The 27,786-nt window shown below is 41.5% G+C and overlaps 2 protein-coding genes across 6 annotated transcripts; one reads left to right on the forward strand and one right to left on the reverse strand.

Moving 5' to 3' along the window:
- Positions 1-71: 71 nt before the first annotated feature.
- Positions 72-12,513, reverse strand: ezh1 (enhancer of zeste 1 polycomb repressive complex 2 subunit). 3 transcript variants are annotated; one of them, XM_063903929.1, is made up of 20 exons: positions 12,369-12,513; positions 10,606-10,789; positions 10,343-10,468; positions 9,764-9,886; positions 9,443-9,560; positions 9,034-9,264; positions 8,030-8,132; positions 7,578-7,741; positions 7,198-7,289; positions 6,935-7,091; positions 5,680-5,864; positions 4,105-4,196; positions 3,782-3,810; positions 3,572-3,697; positions 2,276-2,454; positions 2,075-2,170; positions 1,895-1,976; positions 1,723-1,803; positions 1,560-1,644; positions 72-1,421 (listed from the first exon to the last, which is right to left on the reverse strand). In XM_063903929.1, the coding sequence occupies exons 2-20, from the start codon at positions 10,783-10,785 to the stop codon at positions 1,361-1,363; spliced, it is 2,310 nt and encodes a 769-aa protein (XP_063759999.1). In that variant the 5' UTR covers positions 10,786-10,789; positions 12,369-12,513; the 3' UTR covers positions 72-1,360. The 3 variants fall into 3 exon arrangements, with proteins under 3 accessions (XP_063759999.1, XP_063760001.1, XP_063760000.1); XM_063903931.1 differs by having other exon boundaries at positions 1,520-1,644; XM_063903930.1 differs by lacking the exon at positions 12,369-12,513 and adding an exon at positions 11,711-12,132.
- A 2,752-nt stretch (positions 12,514-15,265) lies between these two features.
- ramp2 (receptor (G protein-coupled) activity modifying protein 2) lies at positions 15,266-19,960 on the forward strand. 3 transcript variants are annotated; one of them, XM_063904069.1, is made up of 6 exons: positions 15,266-15,503; positions 16,101-16,166; positions 16,243-16,272; positions 18,055-18,087; positions 18,266-18,443; positions 18,540-19,960. In XM_063904069.1, exons 1-6 carry the CDS (start codon positions 15,344-15,346, stop codon positions 18,787-18,789), a joined length of 717 nt encoding a protein of 238 aa, XP_063760139.1. In that variant the 5' UTR covers positions 15,266-15,343; the 3' UTR covers positions 18,790-19,960. The 3 variants fall into 3 exon arrangements, with proteins under 3 accessions (XP_063760139.1, XP_063760141.1, XP_063760140.1); XM_063904071.1 differs by having other exon boundaries at positions 16,101-16,272; positions 18,411-18,443; XM_063904070.1 differs by lacking the exon at positions 16,243-16,272.
- The last annotated feature ends 7,826 nt before the right edge of the window (positions 19,961-27,786 follow it).

Consider the following 27,786-nt stretch of genomic DNA (forward strand, 5'->3'; position numbering starts at 1 on the left):
CAATATCTTATTTTAGGTAAGATGTGTTTTGCACGGAGACATTTAACACACTCAAGGACAAGAACAGCATATTTTAATGTATAAAGTTAAACTTTTATTTTTATAGGCATACACTGTACAAACTCCATTTTGTTCATCCCTATTGAGAAGGATCTCATTTTAAAGTGGGATTGAATGTATTGTCAATGAAAAACAGGATGAATAACACATCTGGACATATAAAACAAATGACAGATGATGAAAGATATTTTACATTCACATGTGGGGGACTTTAATATTTGGTCAAACACTGATAATTTAGCTTTTCCCATAGTTATAACCTTGCAATGGTTACCTTTTAATTTTTAAATCGTTAAATAATGTGAAACGTTTTATTTCATTTGGCACTTGCATGATTTATAAAAGGAAGACATTTACTGTGACTTGTTAATGTTTTAGTTATATCCTTCACAAAGTGTAAAGGCCTCAAGATCATGAAAGTATGATGATAAATGTTTGATGTGCGTGTACGTTACTCAAAGTACCAACAGAATGGATTAATGTGTAAAAATGAAAAGAGGGATGAGATCTCTTCACCATCGTCTAGAGGTTACATTCAGTCAGTCGGTTCTTGTCTCGTTGCCTATTTTTGCAGAACATTGATATAAATGCACAATATCTTATTTCACCATAGAGATGTGGTGGTGATGCTAGCTGCTGAAAAACGTTCAAAGAGGAACACAAGCTGTCAAACCTGGTCAAGTTCTTCAGAAGAACTGCCAGTGGGTAACATCACACAGACTGCAATACTGAGACTGCACAGAGCAGATTCTGACTGAAGCTAATGCTAACATGTTTATTGGTTTTTGCTTATCCAAAAGACAGCACATGCATTTCACTGATTATTATCATATACGATGTAAAAGCTTACTTTATGAGAGGTCAAACAAAAGCCGGTCTATACGTACAGTAACAAAACTTCTCAGATGGTAACACACTGTAGGATGGGTAATCACAACCCCTTTGCTTAAAGTTGATGAAACAAAAAAACTGAAACTGTTCGTGGTGCAGTAAGCAATACGGAGTAATAGTTTTTCCACTTTATATAGTCTAGTTTCATAAGCTTGGCGTATACACTCTTGCAGGTAGTGGGGGGGTTTGGGCAAAGGGACACTGACTGCTGTCACTGAAGGAGGGAATTATGTCTGCAGGGAGCACCTGCAAACAATAGAGAGAGACTCTCTATTTTTAGAAGTGCAGCAGAGAGGGCAGAGACAGCGGCTGTTCATAGAAACTCGTCTTCTAGATGTGACGCTACAGAGAGGGACAGAAGCATTAGTGGGTGGCTGAGCATTTATGGGCAGGTTATAGAGGTAGGCAGCTAAGTCATGTCTAACTCCCTCTCTATCCCCACATATTTGAGGGCATCCGCTTGGCTGTATCTGTGAAAAGAAGAAGAAGTGTCTGAGTTAATATACAGGAACTGCGGGAAGTAGTAATTCAGGCTTAACGTACAGAGGCCTGTCTTTTCTTATTTTACTTTGAAGCAGCTGGAGTCACTAAAAGGCCTGTGACTCTACCTGTAGTCAAAGAAGAGCTCCTCTCCTTGCAAGATAGCTCGTTTGGCAAAGATTCCAATGCGGTGGTCTCCATTCACCATTACCACTGCAATGGAAGCGAACAGCTCAGTCAAGAAAAGTCCTGTGAATTCACATCTGACAACATAGAAATAAAAAATCGTACCTTTAGCGTAGCAGTTAGGATTAACTGAATGATTTGCAAAGCGGATTTTGTTCCCCTTTCGAGTGGCATCCACAACAAAGTCTACCCAGAAACATGGTGTGTATTAAGGATTATGTGTAAATACCATAACAGTGATATGGTTATGATAAAATGAGGAAATGGGAATACTAACCATTGTTCAAATTGAAAAGGAAGCTAGACATGTATTTGTCATAGATCCTTCCGCGTCTGTCTGCCTCATCCTGTGAGATCAACTGCTCATGCACACACAAAGGAATAATAAACACTATAAAAATTCAATCCACTGGAGAGCTTATATATTATAAAATATGACTAAACCCCATGGTCTTACCTCTCCACAGTATTCAGAGATGAACTCATTCTTCTGAACAGATTCTTTGATGAAGGTGCCCCATCCGGCAACATCTGATGGAGCCAAAAGCAGGTGCTGAGAGAATCAGATGAAGATTAGGATACCAAACACACTGAGAGATCCCCAGAATAACAGGCTTGACATATTTAACCATTAAGACCTTCAAGTGTCCTTGTGTACCTTTTTTAGTCCCCTCTGGATGCTGCAGTTTTTGCAGGAGATCATTTTGCTGTCCCAGTGCTCTGCAGTGCCACAGGTCATGCACAGATCTGGGTCACATTCCCGCACCGCCAGGTAGCAGGGACACTGTTTAGTGTTGCACTGTGTCTTACACCTGCAGCCTGGAAAGCGGTTCTGGCCTAAAAACCATTGGACACACACAGCTGCTCTGAAAGGGGATGTGCTCAAAAGTTTTTATAGCAAATGACATGCAGCAATAAAGATACACAATGCATTATATGACTTGGCAGAACACAGTGTGATTATGATAATTAATTCCATCTCGAAACGCAATTGCAGCACAGCACCTCAATAGCTGAGTAATGCTGAGAAGCCTATCACTCAGAGACCTCTGCTGGCAGATATGCTGAAATACAATTTTGCAGAGGGAAACATAACACCCTGCAGGCAGACGAGTGGAAGGATCAGGCAAGAATAACCCAAATGTCTTTCCAGAAGCCTCTGCCTGGGAAACACTGTCTACAACAAAAGCTGAAGGCAGCATTTGTCTTCTCTGTCGTGCCCTTATAAAACCCTCCCATTCCCAGCCTGTGTGAGTTTTATGTGTCTGTATCATCAAGCGTTGTTTAACTGGAGCGGTCTGACTCATACTGATGTTGGAGATGATGTTGTATATTAGGCACAGAGCCTGTCATAACCCTTTGATTTCTCTCCAAGTCTTTAGAGCACACACATGTGCAACCGGGGGCTGCTTCCTGTTTGGCCCAGGCTCTCTTCAGCTACGGGAAAAGGCGAGGTAACAGTTGGGCAAGGAGGAGGGCCGGGAGAAGATGACTGAACCACAACAGATGAACAAATGAGGCAAAACCTTCTCTTCCAAACGATAGCAAAAATATTTACTTAATCTTATCCCCTTTCTCTGTTGTAAACTATCCTGAGGGCAAAATACAGAATGCATTCCTCCACCTTGTGGCCATTTTGAAAAACAATAGTTCTGGGTCATTGCTGCTGCAGCGAATGCCTCATTGTGAACGCAGCTCGGTTTTAAACAGACACCCACCTATCCTGGCCGGAGGACACTTTCTCCCCTGACTGCTGCCAGAATACTGCAGAACCATTTTACATTCTGCTGCCCTGCTCTACTGGAAAAAGGGCTTTAAGCGGAAAATTAGGTTATGACAAACAATTTCCCTTTAGCATTTAAAGGCGGAGAGAATTTCTTGTGTCTTGTGTGTGTAAGAAAGAAAGAACCTAACAATACATGAGAGCACGTTGAAAGAGAAAGGTGACACTCACACTCCTGGTCACACTGGCAGAACTTCTCACAGAAATTCTGGGTCATCACACATGGGCAGGAGTTGTCGCATGGATGTTCGGGGTGATCACATGGCTGGTATTTGTACACCTGATTGGACGAATTATCTGGAGCAACAGAGGACAAACCTTTCAGACTGGGACAGTAAGCTGTGTGGTATTACAGAGTTCTTTTTTTATTGGTGAACGTACCTTTCTTTAGCTGGATTTTTGCCCATAACCTGCCACATTGAACAAACACAAAAGGGTTAATAACTCCTATACCTTTCCCAAAGCTATTCTGTTAAGTACCTTTCATTGATTATTGAGTGACAATCCTAATGTGTTAGGAAGACTACATGCAACAGCAGTTTGGATTTGACTCTGTATGACTTTAATCATGTATTTTAACCTTTAAAAATTAGGGGGATTCACTGAAGGCCAAGCTTCTTTCTGCAATAGATTAAATCATTATCATCTTGCCATCATTTAGACAAGGGTGGGTATACATGGGAGAATAAGTCGCAATATCATGCCTGTGTTTCCGTTTCTTCTTCTGGGGCGGGATGCCCCCATCAACCAAAGGAACACGATGGATCAGGACCTCCTTCACCGCAAACTCGTACACCTGTGGGAAAAAGAAAATAAGATGCACAATAATAAAAACACAGCGTGCTTACAGTTAGATGTGTAAATTGTCCTTATTACCACTGTAAGAAATTGTCTTTTCTTTATTGTGATTACATTGTGTAACATTGTGCCCGCTCAAGCTGAAAACCATATTGCCACCATTATAACATAGAAAATCCTTTCCCCTGCTTCCTCTGTTATCAAAACTCTGCAGAGGCCACACAAAAAAAATACATCCGCGCACACACATACACACATTTAACCACTTCTGACTGCCAAGACCCAGATTTGGCCTCTTTCCTAAAACAGACACACATAATGATGCAGCTGGTTTCAGCAATCCTGCTCAGTTAAGCAGTGGGCGTGGCCCTTTGGATACAAATAGGGCTGTCCAATACATCTCTGTACTGGTCTGGATGATGAGGTACTATAAGTTTGGATGATAATGGGCAAGGCTGGTTCTAAATATGTTAAATTATTCTATCACCAGTTATTTACCACATAGTTATTGTGCTCCAAAATGATTGAATTAGAGGTAGTAAGACTTCCCCACAGCCCAAATGATTGGAGGCATGTTGGACATAAGTCTGTATATGTCTGAAGCTGAAAAACACCATGAGAGAATATGAGCAATGTCCCATCTGGTAAGCATACGTGTTTATGGTGCCACATGCCATTCTCTCTGTAGTCAGTCCAATTACCCACACTATAAAACCACAGGGACAGGAAGCATGCGTTATTACATTCATACTGATGCAAACGCAAGATAATCAGCAATGTAAGTATGGTGTCTCCTACATTTAAAAACAACTATGCTTCAGTTTCAGATTGATGCATAGTTTTTAAAATATGTTTTATTATAACATTACAACTACAGATGGCATAGCTAATGACTCACAATTGCTCTACCTAAGGGCTGTCTCTAAAATAAACCCTTATTTCACATGAATCCTCTTGTTTCTATTTCCTACTTGTCTGCTTTCCCTTTTGTTGGTTTTGTTTTATGTGTGTGTGTTTTCGGGTCCACTGAAGTGCTTTGAAGTGTTAGATCTATTTCCAGACTTTATCTCACTTCAGCATCTGGGATTTAAAGGGGAACTCGACTAATTTTAACATCTAAATCTGTCCACAGGTGTAGTAGGGGAGTATAACTGAGAGTAGTTACATAAAGTCCTTTAAAGAGTCATAAGAAACATAGTTTTGATCCCAAGATGACAAGTTTAAAATGCAAAATCTGGGCCAAGCTACATGAGCCACCACTAGCATAACACAGTCAGAACGAAGTGTTGGGGGTTTAGTTGCACTGTGGGTAAAGGAATAAGAATCCATAGGACAAAAACTATGCTTTCACTGATTCTGTTGAAATATGTCCATCTTGATTCTGACAATGTTGGAGGAGAATGTTACAGCGCTAAATCTGTGTACTTCCTGTCCAACCATCATCTGAGTTAAGGAAACTGTTGAGTCTTTAAACATTTTACCTCCTTGCAGTTCTTTGTACCGATGAGGCGAGCGATGGAGCAGAAGTTGTTGAAGTATGTGCCGTGTAGCACTCTGAACAGTGACTCTTCCGCCCCGCTCCACTGGACCACACAGCTCACCTGCTGCTCTCCGGCATCAACCGCTGGATGCAGCTTGGTGGGAGTCTGGCATCGCGAATTCTCTTCTGTTACCAAAACAGAAAACTATTTGGTTTCACTGACCAACTACTCTTGGCAAATGGTCTGTTTGATATTTGTTAAATCTACACACTTGCAGCTGCACACACTTTTTACGTTGTTTTGGCAGAAGGCTTTTGACAGTTATATGCCCACGGACACACTGACACATATAGCTATTACTTCAGTAGGAACCGTTTTTTGTGTATCTGAATGTGTGTGTGAGTGTGTTAGCTTTTTGAATATTCTATACTGATGCTCATACACCCACAGCTTGACGCAGAGAGCCGAATGTTGCTTGGCAACAGGCTGAATGCAGCATTGCTGTGGCCACATGCTGGAGCACTGAGTATCTTTATTAATCTGCTCGACAATCTGTTTTTTCCACATTATCTCAACACATGCAAGAGAGTCTGCTGAGTCACTGGCCGAGCTTTTTCCAAAACTAACAGAGACTTCTAGTGAGGCACTAATGGCGATGAACAACAACAACTTGAGAGCTCCAGGGGAGAGGGGGACAATGAAGAGCTAGAGGAGATTGCTCTTATTTCCCTCCCGCTGCTCTCCACATGAACCTGTCAACAGAAACGCAAAACTAAAACTAAACAAAAACTCAGTAGGAGGAAGGGTAGAGGGAACAAAGTGTTTATATTAGGGCCAAAACATGCAACACTGATGGCTGGTTTATTTTGCCTGGCAAGAGAGAGCTAATATTGAGAGACGATTGAACAGGGGAGACAGAGCAGGACATCACTTGTAGGCTATTATCTTCAGCCAAATTCCGTTTTTTTTAAGGGTTGCAGTCAGTTGGGGCCGACAGTCTTTCAGAAAGGGAGGGTTTTGGGGGAGGTTATAGTAAATGATGCATCGAATATGTCACACAGTGACTCAAAATACATTTAAATAATGTGTCTATACTGTATGAGGCACATATATTTCAAATAAATACGCAATTTATAGCAATATCTAAGTGAAAAGAAATAGAAAATGGTATACACTGACCCTTTACGGTACTTCCTTTTGTATTGTGATCTGAAAATTAGCTCCAAACCCAGTACGTTGAAGATCAGAGTCCTACCTGAGGAGGAGGTGGTTTCATGGTCACTCTCTTGGACTTCCTCAGCAGACGCAGACGGTCCGGGACAGCTGGAGCTTGTGGGACGCTGCTGTCTTCGGCGCCCTCGAGACCTCTGTGACCGTAACATATTCTGATCCACAAACTCTTTAGCCCCTTTCTTCAGAAAAACCCAGGGAATGGAACAAATCAACAATGAGTAAAAGTGAACGTATAGAATGTGCTACAGAAATCAGGAAGATGGTAAAATTGTAAGGTTGGCATACCTGTAACAGGAAGCAGTCTTCACCACATGGTTCAGTCTCTATGCGGATCTCCTTTATTTTCCTCTTGTAAACATTAGGTGTAGCATGGAAAGCTTTATGAAAAGAAACAAAAATATAGTGATTCTCTTTTTTGGGTAAAGATACTTTTTAAATTGAGTTAGTAACTTTATAAAAATTACATGAAAAACTGACCCAATCGGAATAATGAGGAATACTTCCCTTAGGTAATTAGTTCACAAATGTTCAAATGTAATGAAACAGCTAAGGCACAACAAATAGTTGGGGAAGACAAATATCGATTTTGAGTTGTTAATCACAATATTATTGGAAATCAACAAAATATAGAATAAATATTATAATATGTAATATATAGCCATTACGGTGGAGAAAACAGTCGTATTTGAAGCAACGTCTGCAGAAGAGTGTGTGGAAGGAGTGCAACGACTGCTCCCGCTGTACAGATTTAGCGAATGGACCATCCAGGTTGGGGGTGCAGAGAGGGGGCAGCTTCACTGGGCAGGGGAACTCCAAGAGGTCCTTGTACCTGTGGAGGTGACAGGGAGAGTGTTAGTAGTAATATATAAAAATGTACAGTTTTACCACATTATTAGTATGAATGAAAGTTGTTCCTGGTTTAAGTTGTAAGTGTTTTTTTCCCCAGTAAAGCTCTTTCAGATGCTGATACGGCTGCTCCATTCAGTCAGAGAGCCTGAGAGGGAGCCAGCATTATTACTTTCCTTCCTGACAGCTTGCGTCTCCATGGTGAACACTAAGCAACGGCCTGTTCAGCATTGTGCACATAGATTCCCAGTTTGCACTGCACTTTTCTTACTTTTCCTTCAGCTCCTCCATGGTGCCCTTGTAAGGGAACATTGAGGCGATAGCTGTAAATATCTTATCGTTGGGGACCTTCTTGCTGCTGGACACGTCCCTCACTTTGGGAAACAGATAGAAAGTTGGTTATGCAAACAACCATTACACATCAGTTTTTCATACAGATTTACAAACAGAGCTTATGCAATATCTTCCTTTAAACATATTGCAATGGTACAGAAGTTTTCCCAATGCTCAGTGACAGCTAGCAATAACATGTTCTGAAAACAGTTCTGAAAGGAAATCATGATGTAATACAAACAGTGATGTTTTCTTTTCCCAGTATATTTTATTCATGAAGCCCCTCATTAATGGATGTGTTTGTGTACCAGTTCCTGAATGACTGTGTAGCAAGGTGTGCTGCCATTTAATTTCCCATAACACTTGGTACCAAAGGTCATTAGGTTCTGTAATTAGAGCCGTGCCATATCTGTGTTGCAGAAAAACAGGTTCTCTCACACGCTTTAAAGTAAACAATGCCTTTGCAAGGGCTGCTGTGGCAGGGCGACCTTGTGGCAGCTCTACAGTGTAATGAGAGGAACAGTGACAGCCTTGTTCATGCTGCAGCCCTCAACAATTGACCATGTAAGATGTGGACATAGTCACTGTGATGTCATTGGTTTGAGGACTACAGTGTTGAAGCCCATAATTCAAATTCTGATACCAAAACACAGAAAGTACCCAAACTGGCTGTGGTAGCGACCTGTCAATTAAAAGGTAGACCCCCTAATGCCATGTCGATTCTACAAGCTGCAAAGCTACAAAATGACCAAGTGTGGAAAGATACATAATTGCAGAGTCGACTTTGAAGTGTTGCTCAAATGCTCATTGTGATACAGTAGGTATCCCTCAGGCTTCTAATTGCAACCAGCGGATTTCCCCCTGCTGGCCATGACCACTTTTCAGAACTGGATATGGCCACCTGATCAAAACCCACAAACTCACAGCAAAAGACTGGCTCACCCTCAGTAGTGCTCCTCCTCTTCCTCCTGATAAATGCCCCAGTACCAGGTTTAGTCTCTTCTGAGCCCTCCACTGAGCTCCTCATCACTCTCTCGTCCTCCTTCTTTCCTGTCACCTCTGCCGTCGACATCGCCCCTGCTGCTTCCTCCTCTTCCTCCTCTTCATGGTCAGAGTACTGGCACAAGGCCTCCACCAGCTCTTTGAAAACCTCATCGCTGATAAACCCCCCCTCTGGAATACACATCACAAAGCCGATCCCTTAAATGTTTATAATTTCAACACACTTTGAGAAAATCAGTGCATCATCAGCAATAAACCGTGAATATTGCAGTGATATAAAGAATTAAAAAGGTGGTAGATTATGGGATGTGTGCAGAAAGTGTAATGGGACAGAGCACTCAACACATACCTCTGTCACCATGGACACCATCGTAGTTGTCGATGAGTTCTTCCAGGAAGGCCTCGTCCTGTTCCAGCACCTCATCACCCATGTATGGGATGTTGTGAAGAAATGTCTCATCCTCCACCTAAGAAACAAAAACTCAGGTCACGCACACATGAGACCATCTGATGATGGAATACTTCACACCACCGACTGTGATTGATTGGATCCGTTTCCATTGAACACATGAAAATCTTTAAAATTTAAATGAGTTGAATAATATGTGAAATATGGGCTGCACCTGTAACAGCACTGTAAATGCATCACCTACAACACAGTATGTCATACCATGAAATTGTGCTGCAGAGGCGACCAGGAGTACATGAAGGGGATCCCTGCCACTGTTGACAGTGGTCTCATGACAATGGCTTGAGCTTTGAATTCTGGGAAGCCAAACTCCACTGTACACATCTGTAAGAGTAGTTGGGTTGGAGGTGATAAGTCAATACAACAGTCGTCAGTATTATTGGACAATTATATAACTGTATAATCGATGACATGCTGCCCAACCAATAACAAGATTAAGTGGACCCCGACAGCGTGAGAGAAGAGAGAATGCTGTCTTGACCACAGGCTGTGTCATATGAGCTTTCAAAGCACTACTCCGTGGCTGTTATATGATCCTTTTCTGGCACAGAGCTTTGTCCTGAGATATTTAAGTAACACCTAACAGCCAGGTGAGAATCAGAGCAGAACACTGATGTGGGTGAAGAGGATACAACATGATGGAATAAAGTACACACACACACACAAACACACACACACACACACACACACACACACACACACACACACACACACACACACACACACACACACACACACACACACACACACACACACACACACATACATAAGCACACACACCTTCTTGTTGGCTACAATTCCGGCAGACGTTGACAGAGGGATGGATTGGATCCTGAGCCGGGACCACTCTTCATTTAGAAGATTAGTCTTTTGCTCAATCTTTTGCCTGTTGGACACGAACAGGGCCTGGAATCATCAGAACAAAGAGCAAGTCACAAATACTGTTAAACCCATAAACAGGTAGTGAGTGCAGCATATCAAACCCACAACAGCCTAAAATCCCTTACACGATGCATTTAGTAAAAGGGCTTGTGTTGACCCACCTTGACCTCTTCTACTTTTTTAAGGCGTTTTAATTGGCGAAGGCGCATATACTCAGACTTGACCCTCCGTCTCCACTCTAGCAGGTTGCGGGAGGGTACAAAGGAGGAAGGCTGAGGTTTTGGGGTTGGTGGGGCAGCCCCAGTACCAGGGGATGGAACTGCAGTAGCTGTTTCCTCCATGACTCTTTAAAAAGACAAAGATACTTTGTGGCAAACAAGTCCAAAATCACTGTGGTACATAATGCATCAAGATAATTAAACAGGCTGTTGTTAAATGAGGCTGTTTGATGCCTAAAATGTGTTTAATAGGAGCAAGTGACGCTACAAGAATTTCAATTTTAAGTGTATAATGAATCCATTAGTTTCCACCGTTGTTATAAGCTATCAGTGCTTTTCTGTAATTAAGTTTGCATTACCAAGTATTTATTACTAGTACTACACACAGTAAGTGCAACATACTCTCCCTCTGCGTCTTACAGGCAACACTTCCCCATTCCCCCTCACTGGAAGTACAATTTAAAAGAGTGCCCCCCACTGTTGGCAAAATAAAACTGACATGAATTTTAAAAAAAATCCTTCCACACTGGTGCTTCAAACTGATAATAAACGATTGCTGTTTCTGCTTCTATCGAATCATAAATCGCAATTGAGCAAACAATGAATAAATTGACACATCGTGTGCACACAAACAAGCAAAGTCTCTAATCCACATTGCCTAAGAGTGGGCGTGCCTCTTCAAAAAACAATATGAAGCGGAGCAGAAAAGTGCGTAGTACAGTTTTCCTGGGTTTCAAAACCGCTTAGTGAACATCAAGTTTCAAATCTGGCCCAAAAAGAGAATCGAAAATAAGTACACAGACAAAACTGAGCTCGGAAAACTGCTACAGGGCATTTCTTTCCTGGATACGAGTCGTGCACACGTTTCAGCCACAGCTATGAAGTGCGCTGCGTCCTGTAGCTGCAGCGCCGTTGAGACAGAGCCACAGTTACCATTTAAATGTGCAAAGACGTGCGCACCGAGCTCCACAATGACAGCACGTTATTCCAGCGGACGCGTGTGCACGTCTACCTCCAGCCTACATCCAGTGTCGCAGTTATTAAATACCTTCAAATCCACGGCTTGCTTCCTATTTGTTGCGAAGCGACTGCAACACGATCAAGTCACTGTCTGATTTTTTTTAAACAGTCGAAAGATCTGGAGCAATTAAAGGCTGTCTTTGCTATGGATCTGACGCAGATACCGTCTCAGCGCAGCAAGGGGATCTCAGAGAAATCCCTACGTTATCCATGGGCATGGTGCTGGAGGTTGTTGTTGTTGTAGCTTACAAATAGCTGCGCACTTGGTTCTGTCCAGCCAGTCCGAGCAGGAGGGTGACGTCTTTTTTTATGATCACAGCCTTTTCCTAGCCGAGGAGGATTTATTACTATTATGCGTCCTGGGAATAAAAAGTAGCGTGGAGCAGCAGCCACAGCACAGCCATTTACACGCACGCACAGGAACTGATGCAACTGTCCAGAGTGATATATCGCCATCTAAATGCGTGAGGGCATGACGCTCGGTTCTGATGATCGGAAAATGAATGCCGTATTAATCAAACATTTTTTTAAATCTCATATAAACATTTTTTAATTAAAAGAAAAATCAAAACAAACGAACTGCTCAACAACTAGAAACTAGCATAGGACTAATTGCCCCAGCTGTGCACATTGTGTACATAATAATAAACCATAGATACATATTAAGAATGAAAAATGATCAATACCTAGTTGAAAACTCCTACAGTGGAGTTGTATGGGTTGGAAAACAGTACCGCTGTTGTTCTGCATTCCTCCTCCAGGGAGAGCCCGACGCATTTTGTTCTCTTTTTAGAGAGAGGGCTCGATGACGGTCATCGGCCACTGATGCCATCACGTACACTACGTACAATTCTAATTTACACTTCTTGAGCTGCAAACATGATAAAAGCACATTGGAAGTTTATGTTACTTTAACTTAAACAATATAGGCCTACATCTTAAAGTGGCAGTGTAAAATAATGTATTTGTTTCATAAAGAAATGTTCAACACAAGTTGAAGTTCATCAAACTGAAATGATGCATTTTTTAAATAAATGTCAGTAAAAAAAGAAAAAAAAAGGTATATGCCTTCTTTGACTTTTCACACATTCTTAAAAACATTTATTCTTAAATGTGTTATGTATTTAGCCAGTTATGGTACATTAATCATGGAACTTACAATCATAATGGCATGTAATAACATAATACTACACTATTACAATATGTGTCAGTAGGAAATATTTGGTTTTAAAACGCAAAGAAAATAGCAACACCTTTCAAAAGTGTTTGAGAAATTACCTGACATTTAGATTTTTAGGTAAATCGAGTTATTTCTCATGTTGAATTGGAAAAGATGATAGATCTAGCAATAGGGAACTTGACAAAAACTCCATTGTTATTAATTGTTAATATAAGGTATTCACTTTTTCTTTAACCTTAGCCTTTGTAGCTTTGAGTCTGCAAAGAACCATTACTCTCTTTTTTAAATTCTATTTATTTGTTCATTTGGGTGTTGTGGATATAAGGGCAAAAAGTCAAACATCAATTAAAAATATTGGTATGTTAAATGTAACCCTGAATTATATCATAACGACTGTTAAAAAAAATGTGATATGGTAATTGGTCTGTGAATACTCACAACAGTTTCTATTCTAGATTTTGTTTTTGCTAAATAAACCCTTAGCAGGATTGATTAAAGGAAACCACACAGATGCTACTCATCTGGCACACAAGATGGCGCTGTCCAGCTTTTTTCATCCCATGACACAAAATGTCATACAGATGTTCTTATTTGGATAAAAAAGATAGACATGGTTAAGTCTGATGTTATGCTTACCACCATGACTGCCTCTGTGTTTTCTCTCTGAATACCATGCCTCTGTTGATAACTTCTCCGCTTGGGTTCTGCTGTCAATGCTGTGGATTCTAGGTTAGTAGTTATGCATTCAGAGAGCAAAAGTATCTCAGATGATACAGCATGTTTGGCCTGTCCACAGAAGCTCATGCCATGTTGATACCAACCTGTCAAACAAAAGCAAACACACACACGCACACACACGCGCGCGCGCGCACACACACACACACACACACACGAAGATAAGCTTGGAGAGAATGGCCGTTTATCATGATCAGTAGGAAGTGTTTGATTGTGGTGAATGTAACCATTGTCTGTTGGTCTTGGCACTTGGCTATTGTGGAACTCAGATCAAATGTGCAGCTTTTATGATCTGTGAAAAAGGCTTGTAGATAAAAGTTTTGCAAAGTAGCTGATGAAATACTTACATCAAGTCATTTAAACTATTGTATTAAATGTAGGAAGCATTTATTCATAGAGACCTTTGCCAAGTAAACATTCACTTATTCTAGCTCTCAATAGGACATAGGTAGAAGAAGTAATCCCCCTCTTGCAGGCAAATCCATTATATAATTTAACGCACTAATAGTGAAGAGTAATGCAAATGTATAAGTGTCTGTTTGTGAGGTTTTAACATTCAGTCAGTTGCATACAAAAGTGGTGTCCTTTTTCTAAAATGAAATGTGGAAGCAATTTTGGCCCAGAGCTAGCTGGCTCACTCCCAGGTCCAGCAGCTGAGAAAGAGCATTCATCCTTCAGTGACGTGAATGAGTGCAACACTTTCATATGGAGATCCCTGACGCCTCTTTTTACCCCACTGACTGACGTCAGATCCAGAGGTGGTGGGAACGGGTTGCTAGTCATCAGCACTGATGGTGCAACACAGCACAGAAACGAAAAACATATTCCTCACTCACTAGCACTACACTGTAGAGTAAACCATGCTCTACAACACATATCAATAAAAGCCTACTTACATATCTTGCTCTACAACAAAAACCAATAAGGAGCAACACCAAATCTGATTTATTGCCTCAAGTTATGTCACGAATCAATGATTGTTGAGGCTGGAAGTTTAAAAATGTTGCTCCTCATCTCTGCTTTAAGGTTTGTGCTTTCTTTGGTTTCAATTTATATTCTGTAACAAACCAACATCCAATCAAAATGTCTGCGCTTTAGTTGCATTGTGGTTACACATCTTTAGACATGGAAAAAAATATATGTACTGTATACATGCTTGATATTTAACTTGTTTACGTGTACTATTAATTGACTATGTATCATGGGTATTTAAGATGGCAAATCAGTTGTGTGAGTAACACAGCATTAACATCTTTCCAACGGGAGCTCTCTGGATCAACTCAGCTTAACAAAACAAATATTTCATAATACTTGAGAACCATGCACGTCTTTTATGTTGTTAATTGGCTCCGTGGCTGCCTGTTATAAAATTGCCCAGCACAAAATTATTGTTCCAAGGAACATTTGAAGCAAAACATGCAAAACATAAACGAGTTGTCAGATATTCAAATTACAGCATAAATCCCTTCGGTCCAGTGCCTCACATGTTTTGAGTCCCGTTCAGTGTGAGAACACATTAATGACATCTAAGTATTGCACATATTTACAAAAGCATCAGGAGCTAAAGAAAAAGAGAGGGAGAGAGCTAAATGAGAGGGTGGGACTCTCTTTATGAAAGCAGAGGGTTGGATGAGAGAAAGAAATATATAAAAAGGGAGAGAGATAGATGGTTGTGCACCAGAGGACCACAGTAGTTCTAACCTTATCACAGGCTGTCCCTTTGTGTGAATCCGCCCATTCTAGGAAATGAGGGCTTCCTGTTATTTTATAGAGTCTTCCTGCCGAAAGGTTGAGATATGTAATCCCTACCCACCAGGGAAGACGGACAGAGCATTGTCAGGCAAAATGACAGCCACTAGTTTCTCACTTATGTTTTCTGGCTGTTTTGTGACTCTTCTCATCTTGGGTAAGTAAAGCATTTATGTAGTCCATTTCTTCACACTTATGATAAAACTTCTTTACTTGCCCTCTCACTCACCTCTCAAGAGGAATGCAAGGGGCTTTCAGTGATTGAGTGGCTCTTAGAAAGGAGCTTAGCGAGTCTCATGATTGAGTGTTACATCTAAACTGTTTGGTTTAAGGGTCATAGTAAGATTTTGAGCCAATTAATAAACAAATATGTGTTTTACTAATATTGTATTATTAGTTTTGAGAATTTCCACAAGAATATTACAGTTTGTTTTATGTTCAAGTCATTATTTGGTTCTCCTATTTATTAGCTGAGATATTTTTTTCTTGTTTGAGGGTACCATGTTTTTATGTCCTTGAGTAATATATATCAATTCCCTGAAAGAAGTGTCAGACAAAGGGAGGATGCCTTGACCTTTTAACTTCCTACAGTTTATTTTCTTGTTATTTCCTTTTCTCATCTTTCTTGGTCGAGGGAGTTTTAGTATATAAGACTGACAAAATTAATTTCATAATTGGTGGTGGAGTGGTTTTTATTTTATATTACTTGACCTTTATGCCAATATTCAGTTCCTTTATTGTATTTCTGTTACAGGGGGGTGCACATCAGTGGTTTGTCTGGTTGATGAAAAGTTAGCGGTGCAACCTGCCACAACAATAGGTACGTGTACCGTAAGAAAACAAAAATCATACATAACCACAACTACTTGGACTAACATGACCCCCTTTCTCTACAGGCTATTACTCAAAAGAGGAGATAGTTGCCAGTAAGTTTCAACCTTTTTTTGTATTTGACCTTACTATAGACTAAACTACATGTCTGAGTCTCCGAAGTTGATTCTGTCAATGGTCTGGTTTTGATTTAACCTTACTTAAATAATTAATCAGAAATACATGAATGACTACTTTATTTTACAGTTTGAACAGTGATTATATACTTGTGTCGACTGGGGGTTTCTTTTGGCTCATTTCTTTAAATACATTTACTTGGCCTGAAATTGACAAACACAGAAAGCAGAGCACAGTGATCCTGGTTTCTGCCAAGATCTCCTCGTGTGTCCTATCATGAGAATCCAAGAACAACTCTTGGGGAGGTCTCCACCAGTGAGGGTCAACAGCAGTAGACATGAGGCCCACAGTGGTTTGGGGCTAGAGGTTAACTCAAACCTCATTATGAACAGACCCCACCTGGCTGAACTTCCTGAATTTGTTCGTCATTCACCCCATGCAATGTCTGTGATCAACGCATGAACTTCAGGTTGTGAAACAACTGGAACTTTGGAGCAGCGCCCCTTTCACTGTTCCTCCTTTCTTTCCCCTGACTGTCGCTCCTCCTCCCCCTGCCAACTCCCCCCAACTTTGAGCTCCTTCTCTGCTGAAAAGACACATTTCCTGATGTCATTACTAAATCAAAATGCAGCTCGGCAAACAGATGTTGTGAGAGGCCCAACATGTGGAATCAGTGACATAAATGGACAAGTTTGTTGTGAGAAAACATAAACCCAGGATTCCATTTCTCATTCAATGAATGAAACCCCACTCTCTTACACTCACTCTTCAGAAGTAATGACAGTGAGAAACTACATAAGATTTCCCACACTTGTGGAAAAATATATCAGTTAGTTGGCCTTTCAAACACTTCATTAGCTCTGACTAATAACTTCTTCCAGGTTGGGAAAAATGAACCTAAAAATGTAATCATGGCTGTCTGCACAGAACACCCTGCAGAGTCATGATTACATCCACCCCAAAACGCTAAGCCCTAAATGTTTACTTATGTTTCCTATTTGGCAGAGGCAGCCCAAAAGGCAAATAAATCACATGCTGTGAGCTGGCCAGGCCTTCGACTGTGAGAAACTGAGACTAAAAAGCAGAACAAGAGTTAAAGAGTAAAGGGTTTTCAGATGTGAGTCCAGCCCAGCTTGGGTGTGCTCCCTTTTATTTGGGAGAATGGAGAGCACAATCTTTGTTGCCTCCACCCCTTTAAAAAGAAAGAAAATCCTAAAGAAACGTGTGTTGGAGAGGAGAAGAGCTGCTGCCAAGGCGCAGGGCCGTCAGACAAATCTTCGCAGAACATCTGGTAACCGCGGGTAACACTGTTTGGACATCTGGTAACCGAAGGTTACACTGCGACTCTTCCATCCTGTCGGGTTTCCTGTTATGCCTCGCTGTACACAGTCTAACAAGTTTAGGTTTATTATACATGGTTGCCGATTGGGGAAAACGCACCTTTATTCATTTTTTCTGACATGAAGGGAGCACTTGGTTTCATTGGGGTATTCCTCTCCTTTCTCTGCGGTAAGTGTGTGGTCTCTCTCTCACAGCTGCAAATGCCTGCTTCAGTACAAGACATGCAAAGTAACTCATGAGCTACAACAGACATGAGTACTCTTTGCATTGCAATCTGCTATATGGACTGCATGTGTTTGAATGTTGATGAATTATTAAATGACCTGAACTATCAATAGCAGAGGGTTTTGCACAAACTGCCAATAATCAAAAATGATCCTGATTTAAGGTTCTTTTAAACATAAATTTCTCTGCTTTAGGTGCTACTCATGGAGACCCTATATTGCCATTTGGTAGGTGAACTAACTCTATAACCCTAAAAATACCCACACAACATTGTCAATTATGTGAACAAGAAATTTAACCAATATGATTTAAGTTTTTCTGAAAATGTTCCCACACCTTTACTGTCATTTTTTTATCTGACATGTCTTTAACTCGCTCTCATTGTATTCTTTTTTACTTGTGCAGCTTGTGGGAATATTTCTCACAGTTGTATGGAATTTTGCAAACTCTGTCATTCTTTCTTCGGTGCACCAACATTGAAGTGCCTTTCCACTCTGCTTGAACATCTTTGTCTCCCCAATTTCAATCTCGCAATGACGTCAATGAATAGCACTAACCGGTGCACTTGGGGCAATGTGAGCAAGTACGTATATCTGAGGAATATATATATTTTTCATATATATAAATATGTTTAATATTTGGTGCTGTCTGAATCATGTTTTCTGTCTTCACACTGCAGCTTCTATAGTAACCTAAGCCTTTGCACGGAGGAGATATCTGACTGTCTGCTGATCCCATGGCCGAACCAACTGGTGGAACAGACCTTTGTGAACATCCACTCCAGGTTTTTCAAGGACTGTCCCTCAGAGGCGCTCAGTGATCCTCCACCTGTCATTGTCTTGGCCCTGGTGATAACTCCCATCTGCCTGATCCCTCTCATGGTGAGCCTAGTGGTGCTCAAGACCAAGAATGGGGATGGCAGCTCTTAAAGATCCTAAAGGTCAGCTCTGCTCGAAGGATATCATATTTTTGACCTACGCTCACCCTCCTATCCTAACCTGAGGACTAAAGCAATCTTTCAAGACAAGCTTCAGATCAACTTTCATCTCACCAGTGACCTAGTAGAGGACTGAACCCTTCTGGGCTTCACAATTCAAAGGACTTCTGAGATATACGCCACAGAGGAAACCGAGAAGATGACACTGATTTAGAGTGAATGGCATCAAAATGATTGATTCTGTTGAACAAAAACCTCCCTGATGCTGACAGAGACACACTGTGATAAAATCTACATTATAAACAATTCTGTACCATACTGTGATAAACGTTTTGTGTACTCGGTATCTGAACATGTATCTTTTGCTCTAAATTTGCACACGCTCTAGAGAAAACAGAGCTAGTTTTTAATGGAAAAACCAAGAATTCAGGGTTGTGATGACAAAAGCTTGGGAGCTTGCAAAAAGTAAAGTCAAAAAGTATTTGCATTGACACTCCGCATAATGTTGGACAGCAGTTGTGTTGATAAAAGACAATGTGATTTTTATTACTGAACTCTGGAGCTCTTCTCATGCAGTTTTTCTACCCTGCTTTGAGCCACTAATTCAAAAGTGTTCATGTAGAGGAAAAGGGTAATCTATATGTTTAAAGAAAAGAAAGGAAAAATTATTATAGTGTGATGTATGGATCTGGTTATGTGAGTCACAGTATAGACATGGTTTGAGGTAAAAGGTTACAGATGGGACACCATGAGAGATGGAGATTTATTTCCAACAACACTCTTCATGACCATGTGATGAGCTAATTGAAGCGTTATCATCATTAACATCTCCACTGACAGACAGACAGATAGACGGACAGACAGACAAATTGTCTGTGCAGTATGGCGATAAACACTGAAAGAAGACACAAGGATAAAATACTTATCTTCCACCTGAATCATGTTTTGTGTGTAATGTTCATCTTGAATGACGATAAAGTCAATGTAATGGCTTTCAGATTTGTGACAAAATGTGTATTTATATACTGTTTTATATATTTTGTCTGGACTTAGCTACTTTACCATCTGAGAGAACACATTTTGACTGCTCTCAAACCATTTACTGTATGTATTTTGATATACTTTTTTTATATTTAAAGCAATAAATCTACTGTTGGATTGTGGCTGTTGCTTATTCTTACTTATCTAGAGTGTCTGAGAAATGAAAACGAACAAAACTAGCCATCATAACATAAAAGAAGGTTGATTAATTCTGCATCATTCTGGCTAAAGCACCCTTTAACCTTTGTCAGTATTTGATTAAACACCCGTTTCCTCTGAGTGTGGTGCAGATGCATGTGGTGCATTGTTTTTTCTTCAGGAAGTGTTTCACGGTTTCTTCAGTGAGCAGTATATTGGGGTGCAGTTGCTAGGCTTTGCAAGTGCTCATGTTGTGAAGGAAGAAGTGACAGCAGTCATGTATCACACCCTCATCTGGCAAACGCAATGTAGGGTGGGCCTGTGTTTAGTGTGTACGTGTGAGTGTGCGTCTGACGGGGCTGGGTGGGAAAAGTGTGTTTGGTGACCTTCTTCCTCTCTAGAAGTCGGGTCATCCATGTTCCCACCCCCTTCTGATCTCATCAGTGTTACTCCTTATTGTTCCAGCAAGTCATTAACAATTTCCAATCATGCAAGATGTGGTTAGGAAACAATATTAATCACTTTTTATTAGTCACATCGCGTGTTTCAGCAAACAGTATGTGTAATCAATGCAAAAGTCAAATACCCATAGTTAATTTACAATAAATGAGTTTATCTTCAATCAGGAAACCCTGTCCTCTAGTGGTGTGTAGTGATATTGTGACAGCCGTCTTTCTTACCTTATACTAACCAACCGACCAACATGACTGCAATGTTAGTCATGGTTAACTTGAGCAATATTGCCACAACATACAAATAGCTCTTTATAGATGGAAAAAATATGCAGTGCACTCAGCATGGTGATCAAGGAAAACAGAACTAACTTACCTACTGTATGTTCTGTAGTATATCAAGTCATTCATCGTCCATACACAACTGCACTCCCCCCGCCCGATGTATACTGTTGGCATGAAGACAATGATTTAGCTAGACTAAAACGTTATATATTTTTTTACATTTAAACTGAAATTGGTTAGATTATTTCAAACTGAGTGATAGAAGTTTGTTTTTGAGATGTCCTCATCACGGGATCATTTCGATTCTGAAGAAAACCACATGATCATTTTTAAGAAAGTTGAATGTAAAAATCCGAAAGAGACAAATTAAAAGAAGGTATGTTAGCTACTGTAATAGTTTATTATATAAACACTGGTGTGCTCGATAGATCTGTGCCTCTCTTGCAACTGTGCTGTGAAGTTTGCTATCACTAGGAATCCTTCAAGGGAGTACATGAGGCCAATAGGTTATTTTCCAGTCCTTCAGCTATGCCACAGCGCAATTACATAACATGTTGAGATGCCTCAACTTGTATATTAATCTGCAGATCTGAACACAATCCCATGGGCCTCAGACTCAATGATCTGTGCTGACACCGAAAAGGGGGACTTGATGCTGTGGGGTTGAATTGCTTCCTGAAATGGACCAGGGAGTATATCTGCAGTCCTCCAGATATATTTTGTCATGTAAAATCTGACAGTAAGTTAGTAGCGTAGATAGGAAAAAAGAAACTAGGAATATGTTGAACTTTGGGAACTTAGTTGACAAAAATAAGTAAATAAGCAATATTTTAAATAATACATTTGTTGGTGAAAGAAGCTATTTTATATGATTTTAAGTCTATGCTTAAAAAAAAAGGAAAAATCACAAAATACTTCCAAATTAAAATGCGTTCAGTCCTATTACACAACGTTTACATAGTTAGTAAATGCAGAACTAAGGCTAAACAGGGTTTCAGTTTTACTGTGTGGTAAAAAGATGACCATCTACTAATGACACAATAGAATTTTTGTCTTTGCTTTTCTAGAACTGAAACTGTGTTTTCAGAAATGTTTGGGTGTGATCTCTGCATTTCTCACCCAAGAGCAGCAGCTGCGTCTCCAGGTGCAGGTTTTGGCTCTGGAGCATGTCAGGGCCTCTAGGTCTTCTCCCAGTAGGAGCCTATGACTGTCCCAGAGATCTGGCAGGGTGGTTGGAAGGACAGCGGGTAATGGCATCTGTATACCAACCGCTGCTTCCTTTGGCAGACTCAGTAGTGTGGCTGGGGACAGAGGTGGCTGTCAGTGTGAGCTTCACTGCTTCAAATGAAGGAGCATTCATCAACACCAGTGGCAGCGGGTCAACCATTACATGGTGGCTAGAATAAGTCCTGGAGACGCTATTAATGAATTATTGATACCTCATTGGATTTAAAGATGTATACATTCATAAAAATATGATGCATTATACATTGGTTTCACTAACTCGTGTATTTTTGAGCATTTGCAGACTGGAGCAGTGCCACTCTTGATGAGAAGTAAAAGACTGCACCCATCGATGCGAGTCATTGCGTGTGACACGAGTAATTAGTTTGTTGTGTGAGATCCAGCAGCTGGCACTGCTGTGTCAGAGCTGACCCTGCAGCTGGATGACACCAAGCTGGCAGCAGATCACTGTACTTTCAAGTAGATTTGACATCAAAACTGCAGCCCAACCAGTCACATTAAACTCAAATAAATACAGAGCGTGAACAACCATGTTACCATGCCAGAGTGAGGCAGGAATATTCTTCAGTTTTTTCGACAATAACAGGAAAAGGAGCAGGGTGTGTACCTGCACCTGTGAAGGTCATTCCCGGTTTAGAGAAGATCCTGAGAGATCTATCTGTGGCAAAGGCCTGGAGCAGCAGCTGGACTATTTTAACTACCCGGGAAACAACCAGAGGGGGTTGGTTAAATCAGAATCATATCTTTATTATCCTCATCAACTCATTTTGTCTCTACTTGGGGGAAGTGGAAAAGAGCTATGAACACAACACTGTTAATAGCTAACATGGCAAACTCGTCTGCAATCAGTTTCCTATTGACAAATACTGCACATACAGACCAACGTTATCTTTGATTTGGAGTTTTGGTTCTGGCCACCTGATGAATGTTAATCCAACATTCCCTCTGTTTTAGCTCAGTTTTTATCTCGACTAACTCTTGAGGGAAATGTCTGCCTTTTTAGCTGCTAAATGCTCTATCATTCACTATATTATAAACTGATATTTTAAAACAATGTTCTTTTTTTTTACTAACCCACCAACTCTACAGTCTGAGAGGCATTAAGAAAGAAGCAGATCAGCTTCTTTTAATAATGTAAGAGTACTGCAGAAAACTAGGAGGGTCTTCCCTCAGGTGGTTTGTATTGTTACATGATACACATCTGCATGAGGAGAAGTTCCAAATAACAAACTAACATGATGAGACAATTCCCTAAGCCTTCTAGGAATATTGTGACCTTTCGACCCTCACATCTCATCCTTAGAAATGATGAACAGTGCGCAAAATATGACCAGCAGGATTATAACAAAAAAAACAACATTCAGAACAAAGCAACTCTTAAAAATATGTGACTACAGTATGTTGTGTTACCCTTGTAGATTTGGCCGATATCTATGCCTGTAATTGAACTCTGGTGATGGGACAGACACAAAGTGTACTGGTGCCAGTTACATGTAAGGAGCAATTAGGAGAAGAGGGTGAGTCATTTTAGTAAAGTACAACTCTCTGCTTATAACAAAGAGGTAAAGACCGCTTTACTGCTTAAAACCAGTCATTCAACACTCTGAATTTGTACTTTACTTAAAAGGATATACATTTTGTTTCGACGTTGGATACACATTAAGCAGGGGGAGGGGTTTGACCCTCATAGACTTAATTTCCTGCATTAAGGTCAACTTTTAGCTAAACGTTTTAAATGTTATGCTATCCCTGAGTCAACATATACATATTCACCTCTTTAAATGTGCTTGGTGCACGTATTCACTTCAATGAAACACAATGAATGCTATTATACTTCTTCTGCCCTCAGCTATGTGTGGTGCTACACAGCCTAGACAGCGAGTTAAACAAACTGATCCAAGGAGTCTGAAGAGGCTTTCAGAGCGTTTACTTGACACAGTATTCTTGTGAAACTGCAAAAAATACAAAAATACAAAATAAAGATCTGTTTTCAATCTACTTGCATTGTTAACCTACTCTAACATTACGCTATCTAATTTATGCTACAACAAAGGACCAGTTCAATGCTAAGCTCCACAGAATTGCTAGCTAGCACAACATGTTGTTTCATAAATGCACAATTACTCTTTACACATTACAAACATGAATATATATGCTAAAATTAACCCAAGCACATATAGTTGACCTAGTTACAAAATGACTACTTACAGATTGTCCTGTATCGAGTGCATTGCGAGCAACAGAAACAGCACGTGTTTCTCCCTCGTTTACCGTTTGCACACTAACCACACTGAACGTAACTTACTGACTAAATTAACCGATACCTAACTTGGCCACTAGATGGCAGTATTTGACCACATAATAGGCGATTTTAGCAACAAACCTAGAGACAGAATACTCCCCGCTTGACATCTTAAGGATGTCACCCAAACAAACTTATGTAGAATATTTGAAAAGGATATAAAAGTAGTTCAAAGTCTCTTAAGCAGTGTCCTTAGAAACCAGAAGGACGACTTCACTTATAGGCCGTAAGAAGAGTCTCTGTTCGCCCTTCCGCATGACTTTGACCTCTATTTTCCTGACTCTGCCATCCTCACTGAAAAAGGTTTTGTTGACGAGTCCGATGGGCCAGTCATTCCTCTTCTCCTGACCATCCTTCAGCAGGACCACGTCTCCTTCTTGTAGGTTCGGTCTCGGTGTCCGCCATATCCGTCGGTCTTGGAGCCCGCTGATGTATTCTTTTCGCCATCGTGCCCAGAAGACCTCAGCCATGTACTGCACGCGCCGCCACTGCCCTCTGAAGAGGTCACGGCTTTCAAACTGGCCTGGTGGTGCTGGTGACGTGCCATACTTTTGTGTGAGCAGCATGGCAGGGGTGAGAATCACAGGGTGCTCTGGATCTGTGGAAACTGTTGTAAGGGGCCTTGCGTTCACTATTGCTGTTACTTCAGCCATGAATGTTACTAACACCTCATGAGTTAGCTTTGCATGCCCATGTTGCAGTAGCATCGCATCCAGGATTCGGCGAGCAACTCCAATCATGCGTTCCCAGGATCCGGCCATGTGTGACGCATGAGGAGGATTAAACAGCCACTGGCAACCGTTGTCTTCAAGGTAAGTTTCGATGTTTTTGTTGTGGCATCCGTTCTTGTCAATCTGCAGCTCTTTGCAGGCGCTCACAAAGTTGGTCCCACAATCAGATCTGAGCAGCTTCGCAGCACCTCTGATCGCTAAGAACCGGCGCAGAGCATTTATGAATGATGATGTGTCCATTGATTCTATGATTTCAATATGTATGGCACGTATACTCATACATGCGAAGATGACCGCCCATCTTTTGGCCTTGGCTTTGTGGAATTCTCTGTTCATGATATCCAGAAATGTCTGGTCTTCTACAGAAAGTGCCAGCTTGTCATCATCGGCTGTTTGCTTGAATATGAGTTTGCCTACACCCTCCTTAGTCTGCGTCTTTTCACCCAGGGGGCAGGTGTCTGTGTACCTCTCCCTGACGTGAATTCTGCTCTCACAGGGGGTGAGGAAACTGGGTCGCCCATTTTCAAGTATGCTGGTCTTGAAAGAACTCACAGTGGGTTTGTGAGCTCCTCTGAGGCAAACGTCCCCTATGATCACCCACCCTAGATCAAGACATTGAGCGTAAGGTGCATCATGTGGGCCGTTCACCTGACTGCGTACCTTGTGTGCCCTGATGATATCCCTGCCTAGGAGGAGAAGGATCTCTGCAGAGGGATCCAGTGGAGGTATCAGAGACGCGATGGGCTTCAGATGAGGGTGATGAGCTGCAGCCTCAGGCGTAGGTATTTCTCTCCTATTATCCGGAATCTGGTTACATTCAGTGAGTGTCGGTAATGGCATAGGTGCTTTCCCATCCATCCCCTCAATGATGAAGCCGTTGACTCTTCTTCCGCTGGTGTTCGTTATGCCAGAGCATGTCTTCATTGTATATGGTAGAGCTTCACTTTGTACGTCAAACATATCAAAAAAGGAAGACCTTGCCAGTGATACATTGCTCTGGTCATCTAACATTGCATACATTTTCTTCTTCTTTTCAGGGAACTTGGTTGGATAAACATAGACCAGGCAAATCTTCGAGCATGACTTTCCCTGTAGCCCCTTTCCACATACCTCTGTGCAACTGGAGGAGGTTTCAATGTAGTGTGGGTTGTCTGGCTCCCCGCCTTGACCCTCTGTAGGTGTCTTTGGATCTTTGACTGACCAGGGCAGTGGGCCAGCATGCAGTGCTGACACGTGACTGTTGCTGTTGCACTCTGAACAGTGAATCACTGCTTTGCAGTCTTTTGCCCTGTGCCTTGTAGATATGCAACATTTGTAGCAGATGGAATGCTCTTTGAGTAAACCTTTTCTCTCGTCCAATGTCTTCATTCTAAAGCCCCGACATTTAGCAAGAGAATGTGGCTTCTTGTGAATGGGACATTGTTTATCTGGATCAAGAGGTGGTGTATAAGCATTTGCATCAGGCGTGTCGATTTCTGTTTTGTTTGCTGTGATGGGTGTTCTAATCTTTGTCTGCTTCTCTTGTGCTTTTTCTGCTTTGGGATGTGGCGTGTTGTAGCCTTGAAGCATAAAGCTGGGGTCTGTTTTCATTTCAGCATGACTGTTCAGAAACTCGACAAAATAAGAAAAGGGTGGATATAAAGCATTATGTTCTTTCTTATATCTTGATCCTTGCTTGATCCAAGCCTCTTGGAGATTATTCGGTAGCTTTTCAACTATGGGGTTTATTCCTCTCGACGTATCAAGAAAACTGAGGCCTGGTAGATAGCCTTCGTTCTTCGCTGCTTGTAGCTCAAGAAGGAGGTCAGCGAGTTCTTGCAGCAGGTGGTTGTCTTTGTAGAAGATCCGGGGGAAACTTTCCAGACGCTTAAACAGGGACGCCTCAATGGCTTCTGATGAACCGTAATTCTTGTCCAGCCGCTGCCACAGACGCCAGAGGCCTGTCTCTGGATTGTTCACATGAACTGCTCTAATCCTCAGGGCATGTTGAAGCGACTCCCCGTCCAGCCATTTTGTGAGTAGATTGAGCTCCTCGCTGGCTTTGAGGTTTAGTCCTTCGATGCCATTGCAAAACATAGACTTCCAGGACAAATAAGTCTCTGGCTTGTTGTCAAAGACCTTGAACCCAGTGGTTAGAAGATCACGGCGTGCAAGGTAAGTGGCGAGATCTGAGAATTCTGTTGTTCTGGACATTGATCTGCTTTGTGAATGTGTGTTGTCTGTTCTGGTACCTATGTTAAAGACAGGTGGGGCTCGATGAGGATGCCATCCAGCTGGGGTCCCTGTAGCCCACCCAGGTGTGTACTGAGTGACTGGTGGTGGCACACTGTACCTAGGCTGAGATTCTCGCTGAGGCCTTTCTTCCATCTCAGGTTCAGGCTCATCTTTAAAGTGAGTTTTGATGTATTCTGCAACGCGTTTGACTGGATCATGCGTTGTTACTGGGATAGCTGGAGTGGTCAACTCACGGTCATCTGGGCCTTCAGCTGCCGCCTCAAGGACTCTTGCTGCAGCGAGGGCTGCTTCAGCCTCACCCTCCTGCTTTAGAGCATTCAGCCTTGCTTCAATCCGTGCCTTCTCGACCTCCATATCGATTTGGCGTTTGGCAAACTCGGCTTTGACGCGGGCAGTTTCAGCTACAGCCCGTGCTCGGACTGCAGCCATGCTAGCACTTGACTTGCTTGACCGGTGTGAAGCTGACGTTTTTGCTGATCCACACTTTGATCTAACTTCCATTTGGGAGACGGGAGGGGAGTTATGTGCATCTGACATCTTGACTGGTTAGAGATGTAGCT

The sequence above is a fragment of the Eleginops maclovinus genome, chromosome 16 (assembly GCF_036324505.1).
Source record: "Eleginops maclovinus isolate JMC-PN-2008 ecotype Puerto Natales chromosome 16, JC_Emac_rtc_rv5, whole genome shotgun sequence".
NCBI classification, from domain to species: domain Eukaryota; kingdom Metazoa; phylum Chordata; class Actinopteri; order Perciformes; family Eleginopidae; genus Eleginops; species Eleginops maclovinus.

Excerpts from the sequence above, each read along its gene's own strand:
- ezh1 (XM_063903929.1), bottom strand. The coding sequence starts at position 10,785 with ATGGAGGAAACAGCTACTGCAGTTCCATCCCCTGGTACTGGGGCTGCC. Across the intron at positions 8,133-9,033 it reads GAGGAGGAGCACTACTGAGG|TGAGGGACGTGTCCAGCAGC; the intron begins GTGAGCCAGTCT and ends TGTTTCCCAAAG. Across the intron at positions 1,422-1,559 it reads GAGCTCTTCTTTGACTACAG|ATACAGCCAAGCGGATGCCC; the intron begins GTAGAGTCACAG and ends TTCTTTTCACAG.
- ramp2 (XM_063904069.1), top strand. The coding sequence starts at position 15,344 with ATGAGGGCTTCCTGTTATTTTATAGAGTCTTCCTGCCGAAAGGTTGAG. Across the intron at positions 15,504-16,100 it reads TGTGACTCTTCTCATCTTGG|GGGGGTGCACATCAGTGGTT; the intron begins GTAAGTAAAGCA and ends TTTCTGTTACAG. Across the intron at positions 18,088-18,265 it reads AGACCCTATATTGCCATTTG|CTTGTGGGAATATTTCTCAC; the intron begins GTAGGTGAACTA and ends TTACTTGTGCAG.